The sequence below is a fragment of the Cynoglossus semilaevis genome, chromosome 13 (genome assembly GCF_000523025.1).
Source record: "Cynoglossus semilaevis isolate Cse_v1.0 chromosome 13, Cse_v1.0, whole genome shotgun sequence".
Lineage (NCBI taxonomy): Eukaryota > Metazoa > Chordata > Actinopteri > Pleuronectiformes > Cynoglossidae > Cynoglossus > Cynoglossus semilaevis.
In genome coordinates, this window is record NC_024319.1 from 9,586,322 (window position 1) to 9,611,171 (window position 24,850).

At 40.5% G+C, this 24,850-nt stretch overlaps 2 protein-coding genes and 1 non-coding gene across 5 annotated transcripts in view; 1 reads left to right on the plus strand and 2 right to left on the minus strand.

Annotated features, from left to right (window-relative positions):
* Positions 1–6,565, minus strand: part of deptor (DEP domain containing MTOR-interacting protein) — a 22,673-nt gene extending 16,108 nt beyond the window's left edge. The window contains exons 1-2 of one of the 3 annotated variants that reach the window (XM_025061604.1): positions 3,948–4,040; positions 273–393 (exon numbers count right to left, since the gene is read on the minus strand). In XM_025061604.1, the coding sequence (XP_024917372.1) occupies positions 273–352 (80 nt within the window). In that variant the 5' untranslated portion in view covers positions 353–393; positions 3,948–4,040. Of the gene's footprint in view, positions 1–272; positions 394–3,947; positions 4,041–4,252; positions 4,606–6,200 lie in introns of those variants that run through there. The other 2 variants (XM_008323475.3, XM_008323477.3) reach the window with 2 other exon arrangements.
* Positions 6,368–6,440, plus strand: trnar-acg (transfer RNA arginine (anticodon ACG)). Its single transcript has one exon. It is a non-coding gene; the product is annotated as a tRNA-Arg (tRNA).
* Positions 6,566–6,802: 237 nt separating the features above from the next.
* Positions 6,803–24,850, minus strand: part of limd1a (LIM domains containing 1a) — a 20,661-nt gene continuing 2,613 nt past the window's right edge. The window contains exons 2-9 of the mRNA XM_008323474.3: positions 24,741–24,850; positions 19,261–19,362; positions 14,112–14,179; positions 12,925–12,987; positions 12,272–12,402; positions 11,126–11,177; positions 8,677–8,745; positions 6,803–8,019 (exon numbers count right to left, since the gene is read on the minus strand). The exon at positions 24,741–24,850 is cut by the window's right edge and continues 15 nt beyond it. Of these exons, the coding sequence (XP_008321696.1) occupies positions 7,876–8,019; positions 8,677–8,745; positions 11,126–11,177; positions 12,272–12,402; positions 12,925–12,987; positions 14,112–14,179; positions 19,261–19,362; positions 24,741–24,850 (739 nt within the window). The 3' untranslated portion in view covers positions 6,803–7,875. The remainder of the gene's footprint in view (positions 8,020–8,676; positions 8,746–11,125; positions 11,178–12,271; positions 12,403–12,924; positions 12,988–14,111; positions 14,180–19,260; positions 19,363–24,740) is intronic.

Below are 24,850 nucleotides of genomic sequence, written 5' to 3' on the forward strand. Positions count from 1 at the left end.
AATATTAAATCAAAATGTTCTGCTGTATTTACAGAGAAAAAGAGAATTACACGCTTGTTATTCACACAAACTGTTTCTAATTTTAACTGGAACATTACACACCGATTTATAAGAAATACCAAACAGTTGCCATGCATATGGATCTCCAACCAAACTAATCTGCCATCGCTGTCCCTGGTCAGGCCTTTTACTAATGACAGACAACATAATGTACATGTACTGCAGCAATCGCAGTAATACCCTGGTAGTTTGATTCGCATCATCGAGCTGACCTCTTGATGAACCAGTCCGGTGGAGAACAGACCACCACAGTCTGCCACTCTCCTCCCGCAGCTCCCTGCTTTGACTTCATGCTGAGTCGTTGTGCAGCTGGCAAAGATCACTGTGAACACACTGGATTAGCAGTGACAGTCAGGCCCAGTACGACCCACACACTGGTCTGCCAGCACTCCAGATCAACAAACAGCCTCACTAGATAAAGTCATGGACCACAGCGTAACCAGACTACACCGCACATGAGAACAGTGTGAGGAAACCAATAAACATCCACCCAACAAGTCTTATTCAAAAATGTCACCTCAGAGAAACAAAGGCAGACGCTCCAGATAACTATCTTTGTCCTTGTAAATATATTCTGGTTCTCAAATGCTAGCATGTGATGGAAACAAGGCTCTCATTTGTCTGAAATAATACCAAAAGAGAATCATCAGCATGGATTAACACTACAGTCACACGCGACAAGCACAAGGTGCTAACTGTTTGAATCTGACTGCAAATAACCCCAAACCAGCAGGATTCTGTCAGACACTAGTATTTTGTCTGAAAAGTCCCCAATGTCATCCCATGAATCAATAAAGTATTTCTGCACCAATAGGAGGGGTAGTTTGCCAAATATGCTAAACACGAAATGGAGCAAAATTGCAATTTCACGGTCATAGATATTAATAAATACACACTTGACTAGAATAATAAATAGACTATACTAGAATATTGCTAAAACACAATAAAAAAAGAAAAAAGAAAAAGAAAGTGGAAGAATTAAATAAACTGTTGCTGTATCGCTAGCCAACTTGTTAGCACAATGCTAATATTTAAACCAGAAACAGCTTCTGTACTAATCAACCAAAAAAGGGTAATATTTTGACTTATCATATTAAAATCAGACTTCCTACCTTTCAATAAAAAATAAGATTTGTCCCACAATGGGGAAATTCACAGTGTTGAGAATTGCAACCATCACAGGAGGAGCCAATAAGTACATGGTTCCTCTGGGGCTTGAACCTACTGCTTGTAAGGCAGATGCGTAAGCAGGGATGACAACGGACGATAGAACCCAGTGTTCCTGCTCAAGGTGTTTCAACATTTCTAATGTTGGTCAAATCCTGACGATCCTGACCTGAAAACATTCTTCTAACCTCCGGTCCATTCTATTACAACAGTCTACTCACAATCACAGACTGGTCACAGGACTAACAACAGCAGCTGCATGTGTGTGCCATTATGGCTGCTCCACTGTTTTAAATCCATCAGTGGATTTGAGCTCTCATCCCAGATAGACACAACCGTATGAGGAGGTTGTTTTCTTTAAAGCCAGTTTTATGATTACCAGGAACTGTGTCAATCCACGATCTGATCCCATGGTGAATACCAGGAACTGTGTCAATCCACGATCTCATCCCATAATCAAACAAAGGTGTGGATTAGTCGTTCACACCCTGCTGCATTTTATTATGTGGTCTCATTTTGTCTTAGCAGAAAGTGCTGTGCCACAGATTGAATTGACTGAGACTTTCTCAGTTCTTGGCACTTTTTTAAATTTTAAATCAAACGACTCTTTCCTGACAGCAGTCATTAAAGTGTCTTTGATACTAACAAAGACAACAGTCCTATTCAGTTAAACGTGCGTCTTCTCCATATGATGTTGCTTCATTTGCCTCGTGGGCTCAGTTTCATATAACGTGGTATCAGATACAGTATTTGTTCTTATGAGACAGTGAAATACTGACCTCAAACACACAGAGATAACATTACAATACAAACACACGCAGACAACTGGGCAATCCATGCAGTCCATGAATGCCTTTTAACAAACGTTGCTAACACTGGCGATGTTTTCTTTGTTAATATCATTCAGTTGCACAGTTAATGCAGTTTCACTGAACTACATGTCAATGCTCTCAGCCAGACTGTGGTTTGGGGGAAACAATATCTCCACAAAACAGTCTAAAACCAAACTCAAGGTATTAAAGAAGTCACATGACTGACCCTTAAATGTCACATGACTGAAAAATTCCAGTCTGAAATGTGGGAGAAGATACATAATATAAATGTCCAACTAGATCCTGATCTCGTCCACGTTTTCAGTTAAAATGTGAGCAGTTTGAGAAAAACATAAAAATAACAAACTGCACATGTCAACACACTGTGAATGAATTCTGTTCATGCAGTTCATTAAATGTTTGGACGGCAAAAATATAACGATGTTTCCACTGAGTCATAAAACCAGTTTGTTTAACAAAAACACTACGATAATGTATTTCACAGTTCATGCAGCTATTTTAAGACATGAATTAACTGTCATTATACAGCCTGTTGTGCTATTATAGATTTTACTCTGTTAACACTTTCAGCACAGCGAAAACCCTTCAATCTTCATCTCAACACACACTTTTGACCACAAACCCAAAAGTGCCCTAACTCTGGACAAATAATTACATTTTTGAAGCTGTAGTATTGCCCTGTGGTCTACAACCTTCTCAAGCTCACTGCAGCGCCTGTAAGATGAAGCGTTGACGCAGCCTGACCTCTGTGACTCACAACCTTGACCCAGAACATCAGCTTCTCAAAGGATTCTGGGTCATCCGCTACAACAAAAACCTACGTTCACCGATACAAGCAACACTGCCAGCTGGCTGCCTCTGCACACAGCTGTGCCAGACGTGCACGCGCACACACACACACACACACCCACACACAAGCATTCAAATACACACAGTGGACAGCACCAAACAGAGAAACAAACGTGGGTGAACTACTCTGGGGGACACTCGCTGACAATAAAGTTGTTCTTCACTTAACTTGGTGGATCTTTAAAACAGCGTTAAACAAGTGGAGTTGAACCTCCATTTTATGTGGTGCAGCAGCAGTAAAACACAGTTGAGTGTTTTTTCATCATAGTTCAGTAGGGGGGCTGAGATTCCAGGCATTGATACCATGCTTTACCAACTGAGCCTCTATTCACTGCTGTGAGCACGAGTTAGTGAGAGCCACCAGGGTTATGGGGCTTTTGTATAGCATGTCAGCACCAGTGAAAGGGTTAGCGCTGAATGCACAGGACGTGGCAAATATATGGAGGGAGTCAGTGGGTCGATCACTGAACAGCTGAAATATGTAACTATTGTACTTTATCTTCAATAACTAAAGAATGTGAGGGTGTCGTGGCTGTAAACACTGCAGCGAGACTGAAACTGAACGCACTGGAGGTTACATATTCAAACATGACACTGACATGACTCTTCAGGATTATTACAACCACAAGGAATGCAAAAGAATACTGTTGCAAAATATTTTATCTTGCAGCAACAAAAGTTTAAATAATATACTGCTGGGTTTGTTTTGGTTGTTGACATTTTAGGAAATAAATCATGTCAGTCTTAGAATGACTGGAAGAAAAGTCATGGACTGCACATAAGAAATGGACAAGGACATTTATATGCAAAACTACGGTTGCAACGTGACGTGTTTTGAATGTAACTCAGTATTAATTCAAGTCTAAGGCAAAGTAAGAATGAACCGCCTCGACTCATGAAGTCAATAAATATTACCAGTATCAACATACTTGGTTTATGGTCGTTACTAGCAGTAGTAGCAGTAGTAGTATGACTATCAACATGCTTGGTTTATGGTCGTTACTAGTAGTAGTAGTAGTATGTTTCATGTCTACATACCTCAACTGTTCTCCGGTGACAAGAACCTCGGCCAGCCGCTCCAGCTCTGCAGCTTTCTTCTGCATGGTGATCCCAATGCTGTCCATCTCTCTGCTGTTACAATACACACACAGAGACAGAGAGATATTTAATATATGTTTTTAAGCCACATAAATACATTATCCCAGTGCATTGTTTTACTGTACAACCATATTTCACAGTGCAGAGCGACAGTGTTTTGCTAACAGAGGGGCAGGCGGTGGTTGGAAAAACAAATACAAACATGCATCATCCGCAGCACCGACAAGTCAGTTCACTGTTCCTACCGTTCAAGCACCATGGAGAACGAAGATGTGAGTTTATCGCGTTATAATCCTCTGGATAAACGAACAGAGTTTATTCCATCGCAGCACACAGCGGAAACAACGAGAAGTCCCAGCCTGAGCCTCACAGTAGCAGCAGCAGCTCCATCAGCAGCTTTGCACTTTTAATTCATCCAGCGGCAAACGTCAACACACACTGCCGCAGACTCACACACACTCCTGCATGCTCACACTTCCCTCTTTATGACTGTGGTTGTTTTTCTTAGTATGAAAACAGCGCGTCGTACGTCCGCCCCTCTCTCGGTTTGTTTGTCACTGTCATAACACACGGGACTGCTGCACGTTTTTGTCAGCCGCACAGGCAGAGCCCATACACCGAGCCCGCGCATTGGGAGGATTCTGTTGACGTCACTGGGGGAGTTTACCAGAGGGGCGGGGAGGCCAGGCCATGTGGGTGCGCTCGATTTAAACACTGCGTATGCGAGATTGGAACTCCAGGCATAAGATGGGCGGGACAATAAACGATAAACGATAGCACAAAACTATTTAGTACTGTACTTTAAAAATGTATTAACAATAAAGAAAATCAAGCCCTAGATGTTAATATCAAATGTTTATAACAGATAAAGAAACAACAATTAATGCTAGAGCGTCTTTGGTTTTGAGTGTGTGTCCGATTAGTTAAGGTAACTTGTAAACTTCCCTACTGCAGGGTGGATAAAGGATTTCTTATAACACAGACGACATTAATGTAACTGGTTATTCAGATCATTACGATGAATGCAATGCTCTGTTAATCAGAATTGCAGCCAAACAAGGAACAGGTTTGATGTAATCTGTGATCTGAGGCTAGTTAGAACAAGCTACAAATGTAATAGATAACATAATGTTACAAGGCGGCCAGGGTGCTGTCATATACACGAACGATTAAAATAAATAACTGTACTTTCGGGTGGAAATATAACACCAACGGTGGCAGACACTGTAAATATAATGTGTGCAACACTCAGGGAACAGACTGTAAACCCAACACCACCAGCCAGCACTGATGATGTCATCTGGACCGTTATTGGCTCCTTTGGTAGATATACATGTGCTTTATGTATTCTGCAGAGTATGGTTTTTGTGAATGCCCCCATAATTTATTGCCTAAACCTGAATTCAATTATGAGACCATTTCTACCCAAAGCCTGTACGCTGGTAAGAAGTACATTTTAAATCGGATATATTATATCTAATATATATTCGTATATTACATGTTATTTTAATTTTATTCATACGGTCCATTATACACTTATTTATTTATTTATTGATACTGCACCCATGCACATAGCCTCATGCTTATATTAAAAAATATAGAATGCTTCATTAAGAAAAAAAATACAAAGGACGCGTGAGGAATAAACGGGACAACATTGACACCTACTGGTTGTTGTGTGTATGGCAGACGTTGGTAATCGGTACTCGTCAGCAATATCTACCACCGTTTAAAAACACAGCCCAGAATTAAGCATAGTTTCTTCATCCGATTTTTCACTCTACCATATTGTGTCACCACATTTTTTACACATCATTTCTTGTATATTTTTTTTCTAAGGCAAATTCCAAACACCAACTCGTGAAACAGCACGTGAAAACCGTTGTTAGTCTCTGACATTACTCTTAAAGCCTACTTTTCTGAAAAACATTTGTTGAAAATAGTTGTGAGCGATTTCAGAGTAAAAAAACTAAATTGTGAATTCTACAATGAGTCACGGACAACTATAAGCGCATTCTGTTTGGTTTTATATCACGTACAGCACAATGCAATTACAAAAACATCATCAACGTGAAAAGAATAAAAACATAATTTATATGTTATTTGCGGAACTACACTTCATTTGTGTAGCATTGAATAAAATCAAGTAAGCACCAGTGTAGTTTCTAACTGTTAACAAGACAAGTTCCCAACCTGCTCTGAAGAGGGAGATCGTTGTCTTCGTTTGACGCCGCCGTTGACGTACGTGTAGTTGGAGGCTGTTGTGTTCGAAGATCAGATCCACTTTTGGTAGGCACAGACATCATGTTTGACATAAGTTTGCGTATAAAAATATACGACATCCACCTGAAACACATCTCGGGCCAGTGGCGCAATGGATAACGCGTCTGACTACGGATCAGAAGATTCTAGGTTCGACTCCTGGCTGGCTCGAATTCTTTTTCCCGCTCAGAGAAGAAAGATTCTTTATAGAATTGTATTGCATACACACAAAAATGTTTTCACTGGCTGCTCAGCAAACAGTGGCACAATGTGAACGTATTAAAATAAAATCCCTATGAACGACTGGGGAAACAGAGTGACAAAGAGCTAGTCTGTGATCCTTTGTTGTCCTTTGTTGCTTAGATGTTGTGGTACAGAGTTCTCATCAAAGACAAACAGTTTTTTTCCTTTTGTCCCTTGGCTCTCTTATATTTAAGAGTTTGTAAATTCCATAAAAATGGCTGAAAGCTATATATTTTATGGATTGAAAAATAATAACAGCCACATTCTGTTGAAAGAAAGATGAAAGGCAGTGTATTGCAATGCATTTATTAAATAGTTTTTTAAATCACATACTCGTTTCTTCTTAGTCTTCACTTGGCTATAAAATAATGTATTGAACTGAACAACAAAGACAGACACCATAACCTCTCACTGCAAATCAAATTACTTTTTAAATGAAACAAAAATACATGTAGAATGCAGGTCTATGATAAGTTGTATTCTTTCAGTCTCTTTGTAATATACAATGCCTTTCATGAAGTAGAACTCATCTTAAATATCTTCATATCTACGTACTTTGCTCCAACAAGTGCTTACAACAGGCTAGAATGTGACAAACCATGGGCTTAACAGAAAGTATTGAAAATGATTATACATGAAAGTTTATAGAATGATACGTCTGAGAAAGTGTTGAGATGAAAAAATATTTTCAGATATAAATTATTCAATACCAGTTTTTGAATATTAAAAAATACCAAAGTTGGCTCTGTATGCAGTTGAACCTGACGAGGACATTCACCAGTAATACAGAGAAGAAACACTAGGTGATCAATGCTAGACTGCTTTGTGTTGATTCTGGTTCAGAACATGCTGCAAACAGCCTTATAGGTGAACCATCGCTTCACAAACACGTTGATTTTTCTATTTTTATTTTATGGTAAAATCAGGGACCAGTGGCCTCTGATGGCTGACATTAAATATATTTGGGATTTTATGTAGTACAAAGGATGTGACCTGGAAATTTTAAGGCACTCTGTGTCTATAACATATCACTGACATACACAGCCAACCTAACTGATGCTCATACAATGCCAATGTTCCAGCCACTTTGTCAGCTACAGCTCAAGGCTTCCACTTTCCATTACAATAGTCATTTATTCAATTAAAATCCTTCATTATTGCGTCACAGCCTGTGTCATGTAGTCGTCATTAACATTTCTATTAAAATACACATCAAATCAAGGTAATATTTGAGGCGTTCAATTAACCAATCAACCAATCCTCTACAACAAGAATTGTCTGTCTCAGGTTTGCATTTCAAGTCACTCTTTGGCAATTTCTTCGTCAAATCCACCAGGTGTCGCCATCCAACTGTGAGCAAGCGTTAGTAGGAGGCTGTCGTGATGGAAGAGGAGGAGGAGGACGAGCCGGGCTCGATGTTCTTCAGGTGGCAGGAGTGACAGAGGAGGTGGCCGTTCAGAGGGTAACAGCGGTGACCCTCCTCATCATTCAGCTCCATTTTACAATCCTGGAATGGATCACATTTATTCTATAATCCACGCATCACAAGGGGGCGCTACAGCTCAACAACAAGCAGACAAACTCCACTCAACTCCCTGCATCCATCATCCTCACCAAGAAACAGAGAAAAACTCTACATAGTTAAACATATCTAGTATTCTTATTCTTTGCAGTACTATAATACTTGCTTGAAGTACTACGTTGAAGTTAATGACTACACGTTACGTGCAGAATTACTTGCATTTGCACAATGTTTATCAACAACATCTTCATATCTTTTCATGAGGAAATCTTCAGCTGATTAAAGAGTTCCTTTTCTGCCTGAGTCAGTTTCCCAAAGTAAACGTGTTTACGAAGAAAACAACAACCTGATGCTGCTCTCTGTCGGCGTGCGCTGATTTTTATTCACGTGGCGTGAAAGAACAGCAGTAGCTCAGCATTTTGCTCTTTTAGGAGTAAAATGATAAGATGGAGATGATGAGGTGTCTCGCACCTGCTCTTCTCAGCACTACATAATTATCAGCCAGACTATAATTAAGATTTGGAATCTACTTATTATGATTACTGTTAATGAGCCATTCAGAGCTTCTCCGACTCAGTGTCGCTCAAAACATGCTTGTTTTCATTTTCTTCCCTCAGCAAATCCAGACTTGTTTCTACCCACCTCACAGTGGTAGCATTCCACGTGGTAGTCTTTGTCCATGGATACCACACGAATGGTTTCATCAGACCCCTGTGAAGAGATTCAGACAGGAAAACACTGCTGAAGTTGAGTTGGAGAAACGGAACCCTATCGTCTCTAACGCTCCGAGCCGGTGAGGACACGTTAATTAGACAGAAAACTTTTTCATTAGAAACATTTTATGAAATGTTGAAATGTTTAACTATTTGAGTATTTTAGTTGATCTTATTTGTGGAAGCTGTTTATACTGTAGCATTATATATTGTATAATAGTGTATAGTATAACATTTAGAGTTTGGTTAAAAAAAACTTTTATATATACTTTTAAAATACATGGGTTTTTTGTATTGAAAATCCCACACTGATGTGGCCCTGGGCTTATGTGAGTTTGAGACTAATAATGTGTCTCTAGGATAATAGGTCTGATTTCTTATTATCTGTTTTTTAGCAGATAAATTCTTTTTTTTCTATTGCTCTCTCTTCAGCCTGACAGGAAAAACACACAAACACAGAGGGTACCTCTTCTCTAAATACCAGCTTCACTGCTTACAAACAGGGGAGGGAGAGGGACATTCCAGCAAAGTCAACTCTAATTTTGGACATTTCTTTGCTTTTGCCAACACGTCCCATGTTTGTGTGCATGACGGGAGGGGAGGTATGGGTACGGGGGGGTTGGATGTATTTCATACTTCCTCCTGTGCAGCCATTTTCCCCCCCTTTGAATCACTTCAGATCACAATGCAAACACATTAGGCCTGACACGGCAGTGACCTGGAATCTACAGGGAAATGTGGCTGCGCTCAAACACCTGCCGGCTGTGTCCACGCCAAGTACACACTGGCAGATAAGTTTAATTTCCTGGATCCCAGTGAGTTGATAATCCGTCCCAACACAGTTAAGGTGAACATCAACTTAACTCAGAACACGCTGCAAATAACATCCGTTAAAGACTTGGACATTAAACACTGCACAGCTTTGTTTGGACCACAGTCACATACAGACTCATCTTTATCTCCAAGTCTAAACCTTACTGGTTCAACTCTATTGTATTCATACCCATACTAGATCAAAGGTGCCCTGGGCAGGTCCACACAACCAGGTCAAATGGTATAAAATGCACTTCAGTTACCATTGGTAACAGTTTTTAGCTCCAACGATTATCTTTATTGACTATTGTAATTTGTGAGTGCCTCTGTGGTTTTAAAAGCTTTAAAGCTAAAAGAATACCTGAGCTTTACTTGATTATTTAAAAAGAATCTCAGCTTGTATATAAAAGATAAACATGTTGTCAAGGCCACATACAGACATTTATTAAATAATATATAACATCTCTCATGTAATAAGACAATATATTTTCTTTTTCTAAATCTAGACTTAATGCTTCTTTCAGTCTGAAAAATACAGTATTTCATATTAATAAAGATATTACAGATGAGAAAAGTGACATTTAAGAGCTTGGTTTTCAGTTTGAACCAATCAGTGTTTCCTTTGTGGGAGGTGTAGTGCTATTTTAACTGTAATTACCAGTTATAAATGATGATTACATGTTCCAGCGACTGCTCTTCACACACTGAGTTTACAGCGTGAGGACTGTCTGTTCATGATGTTACAGTGATAGTTCTCCTAATATGTAGAACATCACTTGTACGAGTCACTACAACGATGTGTGTTTTTGACATGTGCTGCACGAGGACGCCTTTCCTAACACAACTTTGACTAAGGGTTTAATATAACTCCTATATTTATGTCAACACGGCATTTTGATGGAACGGAATGAAACTTGGGTTTGTTAGGATTGTTATGAGTTTTGTTGAAAACCAAACTTTTTTTTTTACCGTGCTACATTGCATTAATTAATTCCAGACGTGCTGGACAACATGTATTACATTGCATTAATTAATTCCAGACGTGTACGATTTTCTTACTCCTGCTTTGTTCGTCGTCAGGTTTCATTCTGCTGCTGTGTTCTCAGTAACAGAATGATGTAATGATGTATGACATATCCTGTGTTACAAAATCAAATTGTTGTAAGAACAACACAGCTCCGAAACCGTAAATATTAACACGTGCTGCCAGAAACGTCTTATCAGAAACGGCACAACATGTTTGGTCTGGAACAATGGCGAGCCTGTGTTAGAAGAAGGAGCCAAGTTCTATGGTTTGTTTAGAGTTTAGAGTAAAATGACATGAAGGTTGTGAAACTGGTGACGCTTCGATCTGCAACCCGGAGTTGTAACATGACACAGTACTCACAGCTGCCAGATTAAAGGAGCATTAACTACAATGTGTGTGTTTCTTCTGTTCAGGATGGGGCATAAAATGGGACATTTTAGAAAAAGAATATTCCAGAATTGAATAAACAATAATGTAATACCAGACTGGAGAAAAATATTGACTGCTTGCTTTGTGACTCAGGCTAATGTGGTCTTACCTCGGAGGGAAGGATGGGCTGTTTACAGGCTGCACACTTAGGAGCCAAGACCCTGAGAGAGAGAGAGAGAGAGGGAGAGAGAGAGAGACTGTTTGACGTGGACTCAAATGACTGAATTATACTAATCTAAAGAGCAGAAAGGTTCCAGTGAACATTTGATGTCCACCCCCCACCCCGCCTGCCTCTTCTATCTCCTTTTTCTCTCTTTTTTTCTTCCCTCCCTTTTCTTTTCCTCGACTTTACCGGGACTGAATTCAAGATCCTGATTCGACTCAGGAGATGCCAGACTTGCAGATGTGCTGGCTGTTCCTCACGCACGTGACAGGAGAAAGGAGAAGGAAAACACAGAGCAGAATGGATCCCTTATTTCCATGCACATGGCCGGCACCTGGATGTCTGGGGCATCAACAAAGCGGTGGATGGGCATGACTGTGGCCGAAAGTCAAAGCCATACTGCACCGTACACACAGTAAGGTTTGTCTGATTGAATCAGCGTAGAACACATGTGGGAGCAGTCAGACAGAGACCGTCATGGGCCCAGTGCAAACTGTCCCAGCAGAGAGGAGAACAGCTGGAACCTGTGGAGCTGCTTTAGAAGCTGAAGCAGAACAGGCGCTGCGGTGTTGGTAGTTGATATTCAAAAGCTGTCACTACAATTAAAAAGATTTAAGTAGCATTAAAGCTTACAGCTACAATGTTTCCATCATGACTTTACTGTTTTCTTTGATGAATATTTCAGTGCGTTGGTAGGAAGAGTCCAGGCTGGACTTGAGTCGGACTTGGGACAAAAGAGCTGTTGCTCTGATCTCACAGAAATATATGTATGATTTCAAACAGAGCATGTTGACTTTACTGAGAGGAGACATGGCTTCAGGACACTCTTTACGCTGGACATTTTTCTCCCTCCAGCTTAGAATTCTCATCTGTCTGCTACACGTGTCAAGAGGAAAAACTCAAGCTGTCAGCCAGTGCACGGCTTCTTTAACTTGATCCTGCAGAGGCAGGAGTGAGTGAACCAGCTGTGCTCTGATTCAGCTTTGGAATATGAAACCAAGACATTTCAGCCACTGTCACGTTAGACAAATTTAACACTGATAAATATAGGGCTGTGTTATTTCGGACTATTAGGCACCGAGGGACACTCACCTGTGGTAGTCTTTGACACAGTAGATCTTATTTTCAGTGTCCACCGTGAAAGGCACTCCGTCAAGACTCTCGTTACAGACAACACAGCGAAAACACCCGGGGTGGTAGGACTTTCCCAGGGCCTGCAGGATCTGATGAGTTGGAGGAGTAAAGAATATATGGATATGAAATACTGAAGTACTCGCTGTAGGGGGAACAGCTGTAAAGAATATATGGATATGAAATACTGATGTACTCCCTGTAGGGGGAACAGCTGCAATTTCAAAGTTGTGTACTCAGATAATTAATTAATTTTCTGCAAATAAAACAAAGCAAAAATGATATGTCTCATCACTAGTCATGCTTTATCCTCATTTTTAAGCTCAAGGTGCTTCGGTGAAATGTAAACTATTTCCCTGAGTCTTAGAAGTCCAATCAGCACAACACTGGAGTGACATTGTGTTTGTTTTTGATGAGTTCTGTGTCAGAACTTAAGAGTAGGCATAAAGAAGAGACAGAGAGTCAAAGTGCTGCCCATGCAGAGCCACTGAGCGTTTGTCCAGATGTGACCAGAGAACGCTCATTCTACGTGAAGGAACACAGACTTTGTGCTGAGATCACCTGGCTCCGTCCCACATACACACACACTCAGACACACAGGCACACACACTCACCATGTCCATAATCAGATGTCCACAGGCGTTGCACTTGTCTGCAGACTGCTGGAAACCAGAGTACTTCAACAGACAGAGAAGAGATGACAGTGAGCTCCCTGGAATTTGGTTTTCAAACGGACGACTGGAAATTATGATTTTCCTTTACGGACCGTAAGCTCTTAGAAATTTCACTCTGTCCTCCAGACATTTACTCTAGCAGCCTGTGCCATGCACTAACGCCACTAACAGAACCAAAACTCATATATGAGTGCTGGCTTCACTAACGCCACTAACAGAACCAAAACTCAGATATGAGTGCCGTGAAGAAAGAGTAAACTGACAGGACGAGGGATTGACAGACATTATTAACACAAAGCATCAGAGGATCAGGGTTAAGTTCATCTAATATATAATTTTAATGTTGAATGAGCTGAGCTAAGCTTTGAGTGGAAGAAAGATTAGCTGAAGTTTCATACACTTCTGTTGACACAGGGCTTACTCATAATAACGGCTGAGGTCATTATTATTAGAGCTAACCATGAAAGGGAAACTTTTTATGGAGACGTAGCATTTTAACATTTAGCACAAGATAAGAATTCGACCTGCTCTTTAATTATTTTTTTAAGCAGTTGGTCATATGGTTCTCCACCCCATAAACTACAGCAAAACTTTTCTAGTTAGTGACATCGCTCCACCACACACACACCCAAGAGAGGAAACCAATATGAATCACCATCTCGACTAGAGCAAACTTACAAACAGCCTTCTTAAGACATTTCGCAAAATGCTGCTTTATATGATTTTTTTTGTCAGGTCTAATGATGCATTCATGGTCCTAGGAAAAAGCAAATCAAACATGCTTCAGACATTTCAGTTTTTTAGCCACAGTTATTTTCCACATACAATCAGAATTGGCACTGAATTATTTGTTTTATTACCAATCATTGACAAGCTAGCATGATGTTGAGTTTTGTGGACTGAGAATGCCACAGTGTAAAGACGCATGAGAGTTCATTACTCACACAGGCAAATTAATGCCAGGAAACAAAATGTCACGTCTTGTTGAAAGAACATCCAGGGCACAAATAGACTAAAATAACTGGTGTTATAGGATGAGCATAAGAAATGGTCCTCTCATAAAGAAATCAGTACAAAAATATAAAGAGAACCTCACATCAGGGGATGAAAACTAATTGAACACTTACGAGAAAGTCCTCTTCACAGAAAACCTTTCCACCAACGTAGTAAAATGCTTTCCCTCTCAGTTTTCGACCTGCAGAAAACACAAAAAGGAAAAACAGTGTAAATGTAACAGCTGAGCCTGTAAAGAGCAGGATGATTATTGAGATACATCAAGAACGCAGTATGAAGGTGAGTCAGTCACATGATGTGATGAATACGTTCACAGAGCCGTTGTCCCTATCTCAGAGAAGAATTACAGTTCTACAGAGACGGTGATTCATCTGAAGTAATGAACTCTCTTGTAATATTCATGACATCCTGCTGGATCCGTCCACATAATTCAAATAAACTGATTTGCTGTCGTTATAAAATATTGCTGGCACACATCAGGCCGCACCAGAAGGAAGAACGCATCTGGATCAAACGCGGTGAGGAAAATGTTGATTAAATGTGGTTAATACGCAGGTGCGACACATTAAAGACGGCACTGCAGTGGATTTCACGCTGAACACAGACCAGGATTTACAGCAACTCAACCAGTGCTTCCTTTTTTGTTCCTCGCTGGTCTCTCTCCAGATGTGGTGTGGACTTCCTGTCTGTCTAATCGTTCAACGGTCAGGCTGTGGCCTCTTTCAGTAAGATGCAGAGGCAGCAAATCTCTCCCACTCACCGCTCAAAGCTATTCTTGCCCAGGTCCCACAGGAAGAGGGAAAATTCCTAACATTTTCTGAGCATGGAGGTGAGGGAGGGGACACATGGGGGAAAGGAGGGAGGAGGTAAACAGAAGTGTCTTTTATCCTGCATCTCTCCCTCTGTTTACCTGCTCTCTGGTATCCTATAGAAGCTATGACTGAGACAGCAAAACCAAAGGTATATTTTTGAAGTATATCTTGGTAACAGAGACAGAGCAGTGATTTGTTCAAAATAAAATAAAAAAATTCAACATTATTATGTTTATTATAAATTATGTTATTTATTTAACAAATTATGTTATTTATCGTAGACTAATGATCACATTGCTCCAGAGACGGAGCTAAGGCTGTCACAGCTCCTACTTGAAGTCGTCGTCATCACAATGTGGAATAGAACTGACCTCAGATAATTACTGTCAGTCAGGATTCACTGTGTGTTCCTTTAAGAATAAAAGGATGAACATTGTACACATACTATTCCATTCCTCTTCTTCACATTCCTTTAGTGCCCTGTCCTTTTTTTTTCTCTCCCTGTGAGTCACAGAGGGGAAACCTCCGTGCATGGCAGAAAGATAAGAACTTAATTAAAGTCAGGAGCCGGCGCTGATGAGGTGGAAAGCGGCGGTACAGAAAGTGACTATTGCGCTTTCATCAAAATGTAAAATAACTGTGTGACAACAGACAGCCATTTTCCAATTAAAACATTCTCTAAATTCCCTTATGTAATTCCATTAGGGAAAAAGGTCAGAGTGACCCTGCTATGACTTCCTGTACAAGTCTTAATCCTGTTCGTCCTGCCAGTAAATTGGTCAAATGTTAAGAGTTGCTGAGTTTTAATTAAAAAGGCCACGAGGGCTGCATTCTCTCACAAAATATGAATTGCAATCTCTCTATTTAATCTAATCTGAAGTCATTTATTAAAGTAAATATATCATTATTATCAAAGTAATGTTAAGTTAGTGAGGGTCAGCTCTACTCAGTAATTACACTGTTAAAAGAGAAAAAATGACTTTTTTTAGTTTTACACTGTTAAAAGAGAAAAAATGACTGACTTTTTTTAGTTCATTGTTGTCTTGCTTTATTATTGGTCTACTATTTTTGGACTCACTTTTACCAGTTTTTCACACCAATTTCCCCTCATGTGACGAGCAAATGAATCAGTCATGACAGCCTTCACTGTGACAGTTCAGTGATCTAATTCAGATTTGTTCTAGGAATTTTCTCTGCATTTCCTTATACTTGACTTTGAGAGAGATACACTAAAGCGCCTGATGTATGAATTCCTGACTCAGCAGTGAAGTGATTTCTAGCTAAAATTCACTTCACGGCACTGAGTGAAAGTGAATCAGTTTGTATACAGTCAATGATTCACATAGAAGGACGCCCCCCGCAGTGAAAAACTGAATCCCAGACACGCAGCCTGAACTTCCCCCTTAGCCTCCAGGAATGTTCTCCTGCCTCGCACCTTGGGGGTAATAAGCAGAGGAAGGGCATTAGGGAAATTCAAAGTCATAAAGCCATGTTATGCAATGCTAGGAGAGCCAACTAATAAAGCACTGTATGTTTGACTGCATCAGTGGTTTACTGTGTAAACACACACTCAAGTACACACATGTATACATGTATATATATATATATATATATATATATCAGGTGGGGGGAGCAGAGGGGGTGACACTGACTGGTCTCACTGCTCATACTTTACACCCTCAGCTGACATAACATCCCCAGTGTCCTTATGAAGTGGACCTAACGTGGGCCCCCGGCTCAGATGCTTTTCTCTGAGGCCACTCACAGTAAACACAACCCTCACGGCCTCACATGGAGCAAGGTATGAGTGGTATGTGATGTGTAGAAACTCAGCCACCCCCCACTTTGGAAATTAGTTTTACCCTGACCGTCAGAGGTGTCTTCTCTGATCAACTCCAGAGGAGCCAGACTCCGTATTGACATCTGTCCTTCTGTGATCTGTAACCCAAGCACCTGGTCACTCAACTCTCTTCACCATGGTCCAAGTAAAACCAAAAAGTGCTTTACAGTTAAAAATATAAACACGTTTGAGTATAAAACTTAGGGTACAACAACAACTCACTCCCCCCACAACAAGCTAAAACCTGGACTCATCTGACCACAGCAACAGTTTCCGTTGTCTCTGAGACCCACCCAGATGAGATCAGGCTCTGGATACTTGGCAGTGTTTCTGCACAAGACTGATGGAAAGCCTGTGTTTTATGAATGGAATTACATTTTACAATGAAAAACCTAAAAATATTCTTTTTGTGCTTCGTCTTGAATGACCTAACAACAAACAGACCTGTGCTTCGTCTTGAATGACCTAACAACGAACAGACTTTTGTTCTTCCTTGTTATTTTAAGGAATTGTCTCACACCTGCTGTTAAATCGTGTCCTCATCCACTCACGTGGACATACGTGAGTGGATTGGATTTTCCTCCGTCCCTTATACACACTGATGTCATGTCGGTTTGCTGGGGCACAATTATGTTTATTGAGTGTGACTGTACAGATGTGTCTGATGTCATTGTATTGACGTGTGTTTGTGGGGAGGACGGGGGGAGAACAGAGAGAGAACTAGAGAAAGATTTTAAGTTTTTATCAGTACGAGAGGAATATGAAAAAAAAAAATCAGGTGACAGTGTGACAGTGTGTTCCAATATTTCCGAGATGGCTGGAAATGCAGTTTTAGTGTCTGTCTGTCTGTAATGTCTGTCTGTAATTGTATTGAAATGCACTCAGGAATGTTCTGTCCTCAAACCCACTTTAAATGTGTTTTTCATTATGAAACTGAGGATGAATTCAGCAAACAGAATTGGAGCATTTAGACCTGTATTTGGACAAACACATGGTGCCATCTACAGGTGATGGTGGACACAGGCTAATAGCGGGTCTGAACGTGGTTCTGAAATTTCTTTCTATAGCGCCCCCTTCTGTAGAATGAATAACGTTGAGCACCCCATGTCACTGTGAGACAAGAAAAGAAAATATTGAAATTGAAATGAATTCCTCTCCTGCAATAGCACCACGCCCCTCACTTTGGGAACCACTGTGGTGTCAACAGTGTCACAAACTAAAAGGGACCTGCGTGGTCACTAATTTTGGACAAGTACACCATAATGATTGTGTAAAAGGCAGAGCTATGTGCTCTGTGTGAAAGAGGTTTTTTTTCATCTTTAAAAAACAGTTTTTTTCTGTCAGGAAGTGAAAACACAACTAATGTCTAAATAGACCAAGAAAAAACACCTAGACAAACTGATGCACAATACAACGACAGTGTACTGCACCTGTGACCTGTGTTTTAGGTGAGAACAACACAGTGTAAAAACTGAATCCACACACAAACAAACCACGAACATCAAACCACAGATCCACTTCAGATCATTTGACGAGTCGGTGACAACTGTTATTGCTTCATAGGTGACGCCACACATCACATCCTCAGTCACACCCAAACTAAACAGGATCTGTGCTTTTTACTTTAGGCTTCCGCTTCTCTACAATATCTACTGCACACATGAGCGTATATGTTCACATACGTTATCACATTATTACACTTTATTGATTTTACTGCTGAACTACGTGGCTCTGCTCTGTTTGTCTTTGTGTGAGGAGTGACTGGCACACCCAGTAACCAAACACCGGCAGTACAGGACAGTAATCCCTGAATAATTGTGTGGTTTAGCTGCAGGCAGTGAATGAGTGGAGGAGAGGGCAGCACTTCCATTCAAGAGAACAAGGCGTTTGGCAGACTATTAGTCTGGCAGTGACATGACCCCCATTTTAAAGGGTAGGGGGAAAAAAGAGAAGAAAGGGTGAATGTGTCTAAATGGTGTCTGTGATGATGTGGTTTGTTGTGAATGTCCCACAAACTGATGCCAGAAACCAGCAATAAATAATGGTTAGATTATGAAAATGAACTGTTTTTTTTTTGCTCTAGTAAATAATGACTGTGCATCTTTACAGTGACTTGTAAAATACAGAGACTTTCAACACTTCATTGAAGCTGTTGTTCTCAATGAAATTAATCCGTCTGCACTCACTCACAATCCATCCACAATCAGTTAGCTTGTCAGCTAAAGAGTAACAGTAGCTACTACCCTTTGCTGCGTGAGGCTGATCTGACACGAGACGGGAGTCTAACCTGAAGTTGAAGCCCCCACGAACACACCCTGAGGTCTGAGATGTCATTTAAGGTCCAGGTGCATCGAGAAACAAAAACTGAAAATAAGAACTTGTGCATCGACTGTATGAGAGCAACAACACGTGGATGGAAGGTGTGTAATATATAGATTAAAATGTCAAATGTCACTGAGCCTTAGCACAACATTATAAATATGTCCAGTCACTTGTGCATTTCTGTTGAGTAGACCCTACTTTGAGACTGCGTTGGGACAAATCTGCTCATTTAAAAAAAAAAACATTTGGTTTCTGGACTGTGAGTGCCTTGACTGTGTGGGTACTTACTGCAGGCACTGCAGGTGAAGCAGCTGTCATGGTAGAGGCTCCCCATAGCCTGGCAGGCCTGGTTGGCTCCATACACTGCCTTGTTACATTTATCACACACTCCTGTGAAGACATCACAAATAAAAACACGGGGTCAGATGACGGTTTAAAAAGTAACTCTCACACAGGCCTACAGTCGAGGATAAGGTTTCATCACGCTGTAGGGGCCAAAGGTTCAATTCTGCTTCCTATCTGGGCTCTAAGTGAAGCATTTGATTACGTAACAGGATAAAGGAGGAAGAAAACAGTTGTTGAGGATATGATGCAGACAAAACCCAACAAACGGACAAATCAGGGAACTGTTTATCAGACTGAATCACTGAAAGGAGAAAGAACCCTTAGATTGTTTATTTGACTTGGCCTGGAGCCTCGGGAGGCTTGGATTAAAATCAAAGTGTTTGTACGCTGAAAAGAATACAATGAGCGAAGCATCACAGCAACACATGAGAGGAAGTATTTTATTATAACATTAATTTAAGGTTGTTTTATCTCTTTTTCTAAACAAATAAATTGAAATGTCAAACTATTTTTGTGGTCATGCAGATTAGGAACACATATGCAGCAGATATAATCAATTGCAGATTAGGAACACATATGCAGCAGATGAAGAATGAATGAATGAAGTTATTTACACAAGGTCAAGGGTTTGAATTCGACCCGTACAGGTCCTGAGAAATGCAAATACAAATGAGTATTTTTATTATTTTTACTTGAGACTGGTGCAGGAAAAATGTGACCTGAGAGGTTTGACTGCAGCATTAAAGCCTGTGTCGTGTTATTAATAAAGAGAATTTGACTGAAGACAAAAACAGCCAAATAAGAAACAGGTATTACTGCATATTATTCTTCCCGGGTATCCAACTCTACCTGGACATTCCTGAGGACATGTGATATGATGTCTGTAATGAGTTTGTGAAGATGTAGTTCGTGTGATTCTACAAGCACATGTCTATAAACCAATGGCAGAAAGTGAAGTGAAACCAGCATTAATAACGCTCATATTGGAAAGATTAATGTTCTTTGCCCCAGTTAAAGTTCAAGTTCCGTGTATTAAATAATTTTTTGCAAATTTTTGGCTAGAGTCGTCGGCAGTTCAAATAGTAGAAGAAGGAGAAAAAGAGGATTGCTTACAGAAGGGGAAATGGCATTAAAACAAGGTTAAACAATTTTAACAACAGTTTCAGTGTGTGTGCGTGCGTGTGTGTGTGCATATACATGTGTGTTGAATTCCATGGATACAGAGTGAAGCTCAGCAGAAGAGCCCAGCCCAGTCAGGCTCTGGTCCTCCACGAACTCTGACAAAGAAACTTCTGTTTCCAGTTTATTCAACACACATCACACAGCTGCCCTCCAAACAAACACACACACACACATACAGACACACTTGTACACACACACACACACACAGACACACTTGTAGATTTTATAACTTTCTTTAAATGTTCCCATTCAAAGACACATACTTACACAGTACACAACCTATAAACAATTCACCTAAAGCCTCTGCTAACACCACACCAAAGGGTTTAGACATCATCAGGGGCCCGGCGGCTGGAAAGAAGATTTAGAGATAATAGAGGGATATTATTAGAAAGGCAAGGAATGCTGGCCTTATGTAAGTCATTCTGTTTATGCGAACGCACAATAAAGAAGACAGGACATCAAACAGTTTGAAGGTTGAACACTGTCATTGAAATCACATTCTACGGACGTCATATGGCTCAGGTTCACATCTGAGCGCAGACTCTCAGGTAAAAGATTCCTATTGTGCGGCTCATTTTCACAGTCTGACCCCCGGCCAAGGACATTTTTTTCCTTTAAAACTTTACAACTGCGATTTGTTCGCCTCGTGAGACCAGAAATGCAGTAAAATCACTTTTTTTTTCTGTCAGGCACCGAAGAGTCCTCGTTTCAGAAGAAGCCTTCTCACAGGTTGAGCCACAGCAAACTTGCTTTTGGCCTCGGTCCCTGGTTCCAAAAGAGTGTGATTATTCTGGGGCCTGACTACTGGCTGAAGGCGGGGGGGAGGGGTAGCAAAACAAGGAGCCAAAACTTTACCCCTCCTAACACTCCAGACCACCACCACCCAAAAAAACATTTTTAACTGTCCACTGACCCAGTGCATGACTGCCTGTGATACGCCAATGAAACGCAAATGTTAACAACTAATAAAAAACACTGAGTTTTATAGGAAATGTATATTTGAAATAAAGAAACAAACCGAAAATACAGAGGGTGCACAGGAATTCACCGCATAATTTGATGAAGTAATTTTGTTTTTTCATAAAACGTCACCTGCATATGCTTTTCTGTTAAACAAACAAGTCTTGGTTTGATTTTTTTTTTTTTTATATGAATGATTTTCACCAGACTTCACTGTGCCCTGTTTTGTTGCAGCCTATGGCAAAACAGAACATAAAACTGTCAGAACAACTAAACCATCAGGTCTTTTTGCTGCCTGTGCACATGGTGGGCCAGGTGTAAGGCAAAACAAAGTCAAGAACCTGGTCACACAGAAATGAGGATGCATTTATGTAACATGGAAAAACCTGAGTTAAACATAAAACTTGGCCTAAAGGCAGGTGGAAGGTAATGTATTCTTTTTTTAAATAAAATAAGACCATCATTTTTTAAGAGTAAAAAGCACCAAAAAGGTTTTCTATCAACTGTTGTGAACCCCCGGCTAACAATTTCCTGTGTTGTGGATCATCTTTATCAGTATTATTATTTTCCTCATGAATAAAACCTTTTTATGAGAACATTCAAGTCTCATGATGAACCTGGCCTCCAACAATTTGCTTCCCATCATTCGTTCCTGCACAAAATAGACTTGAGTCTCTGACCAAGGTTTTAACAACAGAACTGACTTTGAACTGTAAAATACAAAAATCATCATTTTCCACTTTGTGCATGGTTTATATGCTGTGACTGGCACAATAAAAACTTTGCAGCTGACCAACATGCATCTGTTCCCTAGAGCGTGTACAACAAATAAACATAGTCGTCTAACTACTAACCTTCTGTTGTTACGCCTCAAAGCCTGGTAATAAAAAAAATACAAATTGTTTGTCTGAAATGTTTTACTGTTCTGAGTAAATGATGCTATCAGGTAAGTGCTAAGATAAACCTCTCCACCTCTGTTGGAAATGGTAAGCCATTTCCGCTGGGCTTTGAAGCACTTAAAGCAGCAAAAAAAAAAAAAAAGTGGATTAAAAACTGCAAAATGCAAAGCTCTGTTCTTTGTTCTTTATATATGTGTTCTGTGGAAACACATATATGGTCTCACACATACAGTACACATCCTGTCAAAATAATATATTGCAATTTCTGTTTTTCCTTTTCCGACAGACTGTCAACATTGTCATCAGACAATTGCGACACATCATAATTCGGTTTTCGACTGTAGAAAAAATATTCAGAGACAAACAAACACCGACACAAGATATAACTTTCTCTCTAACGTACTCACTCGTACGCTCGCCTCCAAAAGCAGGAGCCAAAAATCTTTGGGAAGATTTAGGACAGAGCTCCCCACTCTACAGCCAGATGGGACAAATAAATCATACAATTTTATCACAACACTAAATACTCCAACGTGCATGCATGTCTCTCTGTTAGGGTTACAGAGAGACAGACACTGGGATGTCCCACCACTGACTCCCCCTTGGATTGACTCGTCTATAAATCTCCCCTCCTCTCAGACTCTTGTGGCAAAAGACAATGACACGACCACGAACTTGCCTTCAAATCCCTCACTCTGTCTCCTTATCCATTCAGCCTCACCACAGGCACCTCTAAACTTGTCTGGGCCACCCTCGCCCCTGTTTATCCTAAGACCCCATTTTTTAAATTCCTTGCTCTTTTCCTGCAGACATTCCTCAGTGTTCCCTCGGTGCGGCCGTTTGGCACCAAGTCATTTTCCCAGAAACTCCAGCTGCAGTTGTGTCGACGGTGAACTCAAGAGGGCAGAGCTATTTCTTAAATGCATTACAGATAAAGATGATGGAGATGTAATGATTTGGAGTGACTGATAGTTTCTCATTACTGCTTGCCTGGAGTTGGCACCAAGTGGCTGGCACTGGAATGGTCAATTATAGATTCAAGTCTCTACCCACTGGTCCACAGCAGGCACTAATCACTACGGGTTGCTAGCGTGCTTTAGCTTCTTTCTTCTGTGAGCTTTCCCATTTACCCAGAGTTGGGACCAGTATCAGATGGCTGCGGTTTGACTGGCAACCTAGAAGTGAGTTAGAAGTTATGTGTTCTGACCAGGGACACAGACACACGTAGCTGGACTTAAACTCGAGCTTTCGGGATGTTAGTTCAGCTCCCTGTCCACTGAGGTACAGCCGTCCAGATCTTTATGAAGACAATTATCTGAAGAGGGATTGCCTACACACACTGTACAAGGTTTTTTTTTCCTGCCAACAAGCATGACTCAGAGGATGAGCTGTGTTCTGGTGGGAAACTCCTCACAGGAAACTTGTGTGGGAACACGTGTGTGAAAAAAGACATGCAGTTTTCAGTGTCTCTTTAAACCATGCTGACTACACACTCCCACACACATCTGTAGTATTCACATTTTTATGCTATTTATGAGCCTGGTTGTGTCGTGACATACTCCAGAAATCTACCCTTACACAACAATAAAAAAACACATGAGGGATGAGGAAAAAAAATCTCAATTAAATTCAAAGCACCGCTGCCAAAAACTTCTGGAATTTTCATGAAAAGATTTGACTAACAATGTCACTCAGTATGTTGTCAGCTATCTGTCTTTCATGTTCCATTCATTTCAGCGTACACTGCTGCTGCTGCTGCTAACGGGTACCGATGGTTATTTATTCCTAATGAGCCGAGGTGCTTCATTATCATTTTCTCTGTCTGCATCTATTCATTAGATAAACGAGCCTGTTTGGCTGGCCCACGACATGAGTGAGGAGAAATGTGCCAGCACAGCTAAGATGTAAAAACATCATTGTAGGAACGTTACAGTAATCACAGTGCACCACCATGACCAAAGTGATCAGAAACTGTAAACATTGACTCTAGAATAAACCATTAAAATTGTGGGAGGACACAGAAAAGTCTAACTGCGTCTCCACTGCTTGAAAACTACATTAAAACTTAATAATTGTTAAATGAAATTTTCTTCGCAGAAAATCTGCCTGGAGATGGTCATTTATCAGCGAATGTCATCTTTGATACATTCAGGACAAAACTGAGACGAGTGGGTCCACATACATTAATGTTAATGACTCTGTGTGAGGGAAAGTTATGAAAGAGTAACTGTGTGCAAGTGTAAATATGAAACATTGGAAACAAGTGGATTTATGTTCTGGCCTGGCTGTGGGCAGTTCTTTTATTTGTAGCACTTGGCAGCGGTGGTAGTAAACTGACAAAAGCCTCCTTGTTGGTGTTGGCAGAAGAAAAACTCTTACCAAAGTAGTCGGCCTTAGGTTGGGCATCCATCTCCTTCTCCAGTCGTTTGGTGAGAGCTTCTAATTTTATTTCAGCAGACGACGGCCCCTGCTCAGCAGGCTGTGTGAGG